The sequence below is a fragment of the Thermobia domestica genome, chromosome 18 (genome assembly GCF_964235325.1).
Source record: "Thermobia domestica chromosome 18, izTheDome1.hap1.1, whole genome shotgun sequence".
Classification (NCBI taxonomy): domain Eukaryota; kingdom Metazoa; phylum Arthropoda; class Insecta; order Zygentoma; family Lepismatidae; genus Thermobia; species Thermobia domestica.
Genome location: NC_137471.1, coordinates 46,559,175 through 46,569,797, shown reverse-complemented (window position 1 = coordinate 46,569,797; position 10,623 = coordinate 46,559,175). Strand labels below are relative to the sequence as shown.

The window sequence follows — 10,623 nt, the reverse complement described above, 5'->3', positions numbered from 1 at the left end:
ACAGAGGCAAGCTCTCTACAATTGAGCCACTTTACTCCCCTTATTTTATTATGTAGAAAAAGTAACAAATACATAAAAAAGTAAAATTGAAATACATAATCATTATCAGTCAAAAATAGTAGCAGGCTGCCAGAGAATAACAATAGATGTTTTTTGATGTCTCAATTTTAAATAAATAAAATAATATCAGCTCATCTAATTCTATCAATCTTTATTGCTGAATACTAATATGCATAGGAAGGTCGAATTGGAAATGAATTTGACATAAATGACATTGTAACATTGTTATACGTATATGCACAATATGTTTGACACAATACAAGGTGTGGTGTTTTCTAGCTACATCAACGAGCAACGCCTAGCGTAGGAAGAAGTGTTATGCTTTCAATCATTAATAAATAAATGCAATTATGCATGACGCTCTATGGTAACGAGTTAACAAGCGTGCTGTTCGCATTGGTTTTATGTCACTTGAATCTCAGGTACATCTCAATTTAAAGCTGTTGTTACCTACAGGATGAGTCAAAAAATATTGTCATTTGTATAAATAAGATGTACACTACAATATTATTGCTTTAAAGCTAAGTTAGATCTTAGGCTAAAATTGTGTTTACTTGAGTAACTGTGTCTTGTGCAGTGTTCTCGGGCGCGAGATCTCCGGTTTCATCAAACTAACTAACTAACTCTATGGCCTATGGAACCCGGAGGTTCAGTGCCGCGTTCACAAAAGCTCTCCACTGACTTCTATCCTTAGCCAATTGGATCCAGTTTCTACTTTGTATTCCTATCTCTGCGAGATCCATCTTAATATTATCCTCCCATCTGCGCCTAGGTCTTCCTAATGGTCGTTTTCCTATGGGTCTACCAGTCAAGACTTTGAAAGCGTTTCTACTTTCTTCCATTCTAGCTACATGACCTGCCCACCTAAGCCTCCTAGACTTGACGACCCTAACAATGTTGGGCAAACCGTATAAACTATGTAGTTCCTCGTTATGAAGCTTCCGCCATTCCCCATTCTCGTTCCTCTTGGGTCCGAATATGTTTCATCAAATGAAAATGATTTTTTTTCGGTTCAACGACCTACGATTATGCCCTTTAGGCTAAGGGAGACGGATGTGTGAGGCAAGTGAATGATGATGGAAGAAACGATGGAATGAAAATGTGGGAGAGCCCGAGAAAATCCACAGACATGATGTTATCCGTCATAAACTTTGGTCAGCAATCGTACCAAGAGCCACACACACCAAAGGTAAGTGCTCCAGCACTGAGCCATTCAGCCCCTCGGGCTTCATTACAGAAAATAAATATATAGGCGTATCTTGCTGAAATTCGATTTTTTTTGGTGCTGCATAAGTAATAGCCAATCAGACGTCACAAGCAGACAATGAAGAAAGTCATCTACTTATTAAGATCAGGCCCGTACTTATATATTGTGCGCCCCTGTGCTCTATAAATTGTCGCCCCCCACTCCCTCGCACAAACTTATGTCTCAAACAAGGAAACAAGTCGTGATATTGCAAAGATACCAGCTCTTGTCGAGTGGCAGTTCAGATATTACAAGTTACAAAAGTTACAACGTAATTTTAAATAGCCTAATCCTCTCAATGATAATTATGATGTGGTGTTCTGCCGGAAGGTAGGTGGCCATTGGTGACGTCACTGTGAGACACCAATATGTTGATGATAAGTAGAGCAACCTACATTATGCTTTATTTTTTCCAAATTATGCTTTAGTATGCTTTATTGTTAATTTCAATCATTGTTTTACATTAATCGTGCATAATGTATAATATTTACTATAAATTAAATATTCTAAATATCTTGATCTATTTATTAATATTTTATGCAACCAGTTTCTTTCATATTTAATGAACTTTCTACTTAATGCACTGTAAACAGATATGCTTTACTCGAGTCAGTTTTTCTTATTACTTGTGTGCGCCTTAGAGGTGCATATATACAGAAAGGGAAAGTAAAAAATGCCACCAAAAAGTACAAAAAGTGCTCAAGTTCAAGAGGTACACGTAACATTATAGTGTGGAGTTCTTGTGCATCTTTTGTACATTTCTGATCATCATACATACAATTCTTGTACACACGATTTTTGTACCGGAGCAAGTAATTCACTTCAAATGTTCACAAACTACGTACAATACAACTTGGTTTCAAAAAACAGGAATACAGTATGCTAAGCTTGCAATTAAACGGAATTTTCCAAGAATCGTTCTAATAGAATTTTCCACAAATTGTGTTATGTATTTTAAATTATGCTTTATTATGCTTTTAAAATTAGTTTCTTCTCGACCATTAGACAACCACAACCATGTTCAAGGTACCAACCATATGTGTAGATTGCTATTATGTTTTTTTGTTTTTTTTTGGCTTTTTATGCATTTGGGTTGCCCTAGTGATAAGTGATAAGAAAAATAATTGTTTACATTATTCACGTCAGTAATGGTTTAATAGCATCTACATAAGACGCGTACTGCACCAAAGAGATCAGGTCGAGAATTACCATAGCCAAAGAAGCATTCAACAAGAAAAAGTCATTCTTAATTAGCAGCCTTAATATTGGACTAAGAAAGAAAGTGATCAAGTGCTGTATATGGAGCATTGGACTTTATGGTTCAGAGACTTTGATATTACGGAAGTTAGAAAAGAAATATTTAGAGAGTTTGGAAATGTGGTGTTGGAGGAAGATGGAGAATATAAAATGAACAGAAAGAGTAACAAACGAAGGTGTTTTAAAACGGATAGGAGAGAGGAGGACGCTTCCAGCTACCATCCTTTGTAGAAAATCCAATTGGATTGAACACATCTTGCTAAGCAAATGTCTTCTTCATGCAGCCATAGAAGGAAAGATGGAAGGAAAGCGAGAAATAGAACGAAGAAGAACACAAGTGATCGATGATTTGAAAAATAGAAGAAAATATTGGCGGTTAAAAGAGGAAACTGAAAATCGAGATACATGGAAATAACATTTACAGGCCCAAACTGAAAATTAAGAAGAAGAAAAAAAAACACCCTCATTCGTTCCAGGACGAATTAAAAGACAGAATACTTAATAATAATAATAATAATACAATAAGCTGTCTGTCTGTAGCGCTTTCAACTTGAGAACCATAATAGGGAGAAACAGGTGCGGATCCAAGGGAGGCTACAGGGGCTATAGCCTCTCCCCCTTGACGCTCTAGTATACACTGGATAAAATGGGCTTCAATCCTGCTTTACACTGGATAAAGCAGCAAACTATGATTTTGCCCCTCCCTTGATCATCTCCTTGATCCGCCACTGGGCAGAAATATGAAATTTTAATATGATTTAAAGCTCTCAGAGAAATGATCCAAATGTTTCATGTATCTAGGTCAAACCTGAGCTGAGACGCGGGGTACAAAGTTCCCGTAAAAATAACATTTTAAAATTAATCGAAAACTGCCAATATTAGAGTTGAATTCATAGTTTTGGGGGTCGCTAGATGAATAGTGGCAGTTTTAATCCAACTCAACTTCAAGGCCATACTCTAATTCGCAGGGAGGGAGCGAGATTTTAAAAGTAATCGAAAACGACAGATATTAGTGTTAAATTCATAGTTTTCGAGGTCGCTGAGTTTAACGGTATCAGGTTTTATGATGTTCAAGTTCATCCTCACCCCTTGAGGTAGGGGTGGAAAAGGATGACTATTTAAAATAATCAGATAAGCTAGCTAATTAGTAACTATTGTAATTACAGGGATTTAAACATGTAACACATTTTCTCCTGCTTGCACAGGATTTTGTGGGTTACTAGTTTTAAATATTACTTTATAGTGAATTTATAAAATAATTCAAAATTTTGCCGCCCCCTAAATTCCGCCACCCTGTGCTCGAGCACAGAATAGCACTTATCTAAATACAGGCCTGATTAAGTTTAGTGGCTTTAGATAGAAAAAGTGAAGGAGAAACTAGAAGAATGTCCTATTTAAGTGTATGGAGTCCAGTAAATCTACTTCAATTCTCATATACAGTATCAACAATATATAACTTGTTTCTCTAATCCAGAGGTTCCGACCCTTTTATCTGGTACTTAAATCCGCCCTCTTTCCCGCGCGTTGGTCATAGTGCTTTTTGTCTGACCCGTTTAGCGATTGTAGATGCAGCATCGAATTCTCAAATTTCAAATACAAGGCAAGTTATAGTACTGCCAAAATGTCTTGATCCGCGGCAAAAATGCGAACTAAACTCTCACCCTCGACACACCCACGCGTTGAGCCTATAAGAGTTCAGCTGTTGCTAAGCGAGAGAGCCTTGCAGCAGTGGGAGTGGAATTCCTTCAACCGATAGCAGCGATTGCAACGGAAGACTTAGGGATCAAGTCAATGTGGCATATCTATAGAATGATGGACGCGATTTTAGACATTTTTTCCGTGAAATCGAATAAACATGTACTAAGAAAGGCAAACTGTCAAAGTTTTATTTCAATATTGTATCTTACTTTTTTCTCATACTGGACAACCCTGCGGAAAAATCGTAGTTTGTATCTTCCAATATAAGCCGTGCATGAATTCATAAACATACTTCTGAATACAGAAAATTATGAACACACGTTCTACAAACCCTTAGTACGAAACTAATGACATGTAAAATCGTCTCTCAATATGGTCCAATATGTTTAAATATTTCTTTGCATAAATGTGAACTAAACTGATAGAAAATTGAAAGCTACATAGCTATAGTATAAGTCCAGAAGCTAAAGTCTTAAGTAATCTCCGACCACATTAAGTAACTGACCAGCCTCATTGAGAATAGCGAGCTCACTCTCGAGGATCTAGTGCGAAACTGAGCTAGCGTAAGCCTCATTAATGATTGTGAGGTCGCTCTCGAGGAGCTAGTGTAAATCTGAGCTAGCGTGAGCTTCATGGAGAATAGCGAAGTCGCTCTCGAGGAGCCAATGCGAATCTAAATTAGCGTGAGCTTCATGGAGAATAATGAGGCCGTTCTCAAAGAGCTGGTGCTAATGCGAACTAGCGTGAGCGTCATTGAGAATAGTAAGCTCGCTCTCGAGGAGCTAATGCGAAGCTCAGCTATCGTGAGCCTCATTGAGAATAACGAGCCAGCTGTCGAGGAGCTAGTACGAATGTGAGCTGGCATGAGGCTCACTGACGGTGAGTTTAGTGGGTGCGAGGATAAGTTTGCTCCAATTGCATAATGCCCTGGAGAAATTTCATCCACAATGACCCATCAAGAATTTTGAACCTATAACATTAAAGGATAACTCATTTATTATTAGTTAAAAAAAAAAAAAAACCTTCTAAGTAAACCTCGTATAAAGGCAGTTCTGAGAAATTTCTCTTCGCAAACAGACAAAGGTGTATATGTATGTGTGCGTCTTTGCGACGCAGAAACTCCTTTCGCTTCTACAAATATGGTTATAAAATTTACTCCCTCTGCATTCCTAACCACAGTGCTTCATGGTTATTTTTAACTATTACGTTATCCATTGTGTGGCGTTGGTGGTTGGAGCACCCTTGTAAGGAGGGACTGGTAACAGTGCTTTTATTCGACAACCACAACAGGATGCAGAAGGAACGCTGAGGAAAATAATCCGTACCCTGAATTGTGAAATATATATGTTAATTACTATAAATATCTTTAAATAATGAAATCCGAAGTGAAAACTTAAAGAAGATAAAGTGCCTGGAACAATGTGATTTTCGTGATAAGAAGATAAAAGGAACTTTCATATACAGATAAGTTTGAAACTAAAGGGATTTTCCCTTTTAGAAGATGTTTGTTTGAACGCGAACCGCGGTAATTAACAAAAGGGCCTACAGCAAAAATTTAATCGTACGATTAGAACATTAATAATTATATAAATGTTAACAATGTTCAGTTGAATTATGTACATAAATTTTCAAATATGCATGAAATCTTGCATTTTCTTTGATCACCCGTATGCATGAGAATGAAGCGTTCTAAGTAAACTAACAACTATATGTTTTGTACATAAGTGTATTTAAATACTTAGTGTAAACGTGGTAAATACAGCTCAATATAGTGCCCTTACACTGATTTACACGAGCACGTTTTAGTCTCCGAATTCTGGGAAAGTGGGTTGGAAGTGATGGGTATGACAGATTAACTTTGTGGGTGCCACTAGGTGTATCTGCGCACGGGTCCGGTATGCAATAAAAACGGTAATATTGCATAGTGGATCCGGGTGGGGTGTAGCTGGGGGGACCTGCAAGGTGAACAACAGTGCAAGGCTATTAAAACAGCAAAGTTCCTAACCACTGAAACAAAAGCATTGTAGTATCACTTGCTCACCCACTTATATTTTAACTATAAAGTAGCGGAACGCATCAGCGTGTTATAAACGAAATACCGCCACAAAATGTTTTTTCCGAACATGGATGAGCAAGTATTAAACCCAGTACCGCTACAAACCTAAGATCTCCTAAATATGAAAAGACAATGCAATCTGTAACACTGTTATTGATAATAAAATCATACGAACGCACATGTAAATGGTCACGTTTTTCGACTTACCTCGCATACTAAAAAAAGCGTATTTCTCTCGTGATTTCGTGACATTAGTAGAACGAGGGAGAAAAAAATAAACTGTGAAAGGGAAAGAAAGTGTGGGGAAATGGATTGCTTTTCATCTATCAGACACAGTTGCAGAAGTCACATCAAATATAGTGGGTGCAGTTAGACCATCCATCAAGTGAACTTGACATCCCAGGCTAAACTGAGAAGTGTTTTTGTACTTTGCTTTTCCACGTTCTAAAGAAAAAATCTCTTTAAGAAGTAGTGGTATCTTAGGGATAATACATACAGAAGAGAGTCCCTTGGAATGTTTGAATGCTGAATGTTCTTCAATTGACGCAAATATAGTAGCATTTTTAAATATTATTTTACTGATAATATGCGAATGAGCATCAAAGTATATAAAAGTTGTTTTAAAAATAGATATTTGAACATGCCGTACGAGAAGGAAGAACAAGCGCAAGTTCCCTAACTGCAGAAAAACTTAACCTTTCATTGATTTTTAAAAGCAAATCTTCCTTAAAATTGTTTTGCGAAGATTTTACTAAATGCACGCCCTGTCCCACATTTGAAGATCTATAATTAATGAACCAAAAGCCCATACACCATAATTATTTCACATGATTATATAGCAGATAAAAGTCTACACGTATGCCAAGTTTGATCCAGATCGAATGAGTTCGGACACCGAAAAGAGACATCTGAAGGGCGATTCGATAACTAATTGGACTTTACAATAAAACACATGTGAAACTAATATACACACCAAGGATGTTATAAATAGAGGATCTGCCCACATGTATCGTCATCCTATTAAATCGATAAAGCCAAAAAACAACCGAGCATCGACACGTCTGATTGGCTACTCTCGTTTCTTCCATCATCTGATTGGCTACTTTCGTTTCCGCCATGATTGTTGGCTCAAAACATTGCAATCCTATTGGACGGAGTGGGCAGAGTAGGGGTGGCGAAACTGTGACGTATGGCTTCAAGATTTTGTTGTAAAGGACAGATCCTCTATTATATAAGACCCTTGATACATACAACAGTAGCCATCTCCACACTTTTTTGTTGCCGTTTGGGTTCACAGCCTGAGATTCTCTATATGTCGGATGAAATTGTACGATATATGGCGTGTTCAGTACACAAGGGAATCAAGTCCACTTTCCTTCATTTTGATTTTTTTTTTTCCATTTTAAGATCTCCATCTAAAGTTCTTTCCAGAGTTTAAAAGATTCATATCCACATACCGTAAATGATTCCTTATAATGTAAAAAAAAAAAAAAAAAAAGTTTTTCAAGGTGAATTATATGTTCGCATGAGAGTTTTTGTTTCAATATGATGGACACAGGGGCTCACTCGCAGAGAAGTCCCACCGGGTCCGAAATGTTCCCACAAGAACTTTCTAACTCAACATACATTTGTACACTGTCTTAATAAAACTATACTTGTTTAACAGGAAAATGATTGGTATAGCATGAAAATTTGATGTTACACTTCATTTGTACTCTTTCTCTTATAAAAACAATCTAGTTCTATCACTTTTTTTTTAATATGGGTGGAAGTATTTTCCAATTACTTATCATCTTTTCGGGTGCAAAATAATACCCGTTCAGTATTCATAGTAGCATTGGACCTCTCCCAACAAAAATTTCTGAGTGCGCGCCTAGGTGGATATATGAGTGATGGACACTTTTTTTTACATTTATATTTGTTACAAGTTTATTCTTTAAAATGTATTATTTTTTCGATCTAGTGGGTTCCCTGCTTCGATCCTGGTTCTCGCCAAGTGGGCTCTGTGGAAGACGTACACTGTGCGTGTTTTTCCTCGAAGTTCACACACCTCCTCTGACACACAAACATAGTCAACGTCTTGCGAATGAAATCAGAAAAATAAACACACTGCTGAACAAGACTACACTTATTTAATATAAAAACACATTTACACGTGACGTTTCGATCTTCTAGCCAAGATCCTCATCAGACGTACACTGAGTGATACAAAAAATTACTCAAGTATATATACACAATTCATCTCCCTATCTGCTCTCTCATTGGCCCGTTCAAACAGCCAATCAGAAGCGTGGAAATCTATCTGAACTGACCAATGGGACAACATAACATTTTACCAGAAAGAAACAACAAGGAGCAAGCAACCATTGAATACATTAATTCATATACATATTTCTGTATTTATCAATAATATTTCTCCATTCTCTATTAATGGTGATACCTTTGGTCCAATTCATTAAGTTTACATCCCCTTCCTTTTCTATCCACCAGGCCTCTTTCCACTTTCTCGGCCACAATCTTTTTTCCCGTTCCAGTACAATAACTTCTTCCCAGTTAACATCATGTCCCTTTTGTTTTACATGTTTATAGATTGCGTTAGTTTCTCTGCCATATTTCACATCACTTTTATGTTGTTTAATTCTTTCTTTCAATAATTTCCCCGTCTCACCAATATATTTCATATCGCAATCCTTACAATTTATACAATAAATGACACCTTTCTGATCTCTCTTTTCTTTTTTATTCCCTTTGCTTTTGACCATGTCCAACAACGTTCTGCTACCTTTTCTATACACTTTGACCCCTTGCTTTCTTAACATCTTCTTTAAAATCTCGGTATCTTCTCCTAACCCTATAATGCCTTTCCATACCCCCTCATTGTCCTCCCCACTTTTACCTTTCCCCGAGACCATAGATGCTTTAACGATATCCCGTTTACTATAACCATTCTCATAGAGCTGTCTTTTAAAGATTTCCACATTCTCTTCTACATTTTTGTTACAAATTTTGGAAATTCTTTCTAACATATTTCTTATGAAATTAACTTTTGTACTTCTATCTACATTACTTCTCTTATTACAATAAATACCAGCACTATATTCTTTTTGATACCATTGAGTCTTAATGCTCTTCCCTTCCTTACTCATTAAAATGTCAAGATAACATAATACACCTCCCTGCTCTGTCTCTAGTTCTAATTCTATTCCCTTCTCCTTATCTTCAATACTGCCAACGAACTCTATCAACTCTTCTTTTGATCCTTCCCATATCCCAAAACAATCATCAACGTATCTACATAAAAATCGAATCTTTTCTTTCCCCTTTTCTATTACATCCTTCTCCCACACATTCATAATGATATCAGACAATACCGGACTTATCTTAGATTCTATACTTAAACCATCCTTAATCTTATATATGTCATTCTTAACTTTACAGAAACCAAACTCCCATATTAAGTTGAGGGCTTTTCTAACTTTCTCCCATTTCCAGCCTTTAACACATTCTCCCCCCATAACCCTCTTAATCGTATCAAGTATAGCACTTCTCTTTAGACTAGGGAACATGGCTTTAACATCTAAACTAAACAAAATACAATCATTATTAATTTCAGCATTACTGGTGTAGTTTATTACTTCTCTGTAGTCTTTAATTGCCAAAGTCTTTTGTCTGTCTCTTACCCACTCTAACACTGGTTTCAATTCACTTTCTAGCGGTTCCAAATAATTATTCCTACAGTCCATAACTGGCCTAAGCTTTACTTCCTTTTTGTGTATTTTTGGAAAACCCTTTAACACGGGCACTCTTCCATCTTCATTCATCCATTTCTTAAGTCCCTTCCTTTTACATCCTTCTTTTAATTCTTCTATAATTTCTTCTTGTCAACTAATTCATATTGTCCATCCACCAAATCCTTCACCTTGTCCTCATACCACGTTTTATTCATTACCACTGTCGCCCCTCCTTTGTCAGCTCTCTCTACCACTATGTCCTTCCTTTTCCTAATGCTATCATATCCTCTTCTTTCTTCTTTTGTCAAATTCGAAGATCTTCTATGGATTTCTTTCTTTACCAAAACCATTGCCTTCCTTCTTAACCTATCTCTGTCCTCTTCTTCTTTAACTTCGTTCAACGCTTCTTCTACAGAATAGACTAAATAGACGGGGAAATTATTGAAAGAAAGAATTAAACAACATAAAAGTGATGTGAAATATGGCAGAGAAACTAACGCAATCTTTAAACATGTAAAAGAAAAGGGACATGATGTTAACTGGGAAGAAGTTATTGTACTGGAACGGGAAAAAAG

At 36.7% G+C, this 10,623-nt stretch overlaps 1 protein-coding gene across 1 annotated transcript; it reads right to left on the bottom strand.

The window, feature by feature from the left end:
• Nucleotides 1–5,199: 5,199 nt before the first annotated feature.
• Nucleotides 5,200–10,138, bottom strand: LOC145675089 (uncharacterized). The gene is made up of 2 exons (XM_081745459.1): nucleotides 9,460–10,138; nucleotides 5,200–5,231 (listed from the first exon to the last, which is right to left on the bottom strand). Exons 1-2 carry the CDS (start codon nucleotides 10,136–10,138, stop codon nucleotides 5,200–5,202), a joined length of 711 nt encoding a protein of 236 aa, XP_081601585.1.
• Nucleotides 10,139–10,623: the final 485 nt, after the last annotated feature.

What these genes read in the sequence shown, in the direction of transcription:
- LOC145675089 (XM_081745459.1), bottom strand. Translation starts at nt 10,138, where the DNA reads ATGAATGAAGATGGAAGAGTGCCCGTGTTAAAGGGTTTTCCAAAAATA. An exon ending in TTATCTTGACATTTTAATGA is followed by an intron (nt 5,232 to 9,459) that starts GTAAGGAAGGGA and finishes TTAATGTTATAG; the next exon opens with GTTCAAAATTCTTGATGGGT.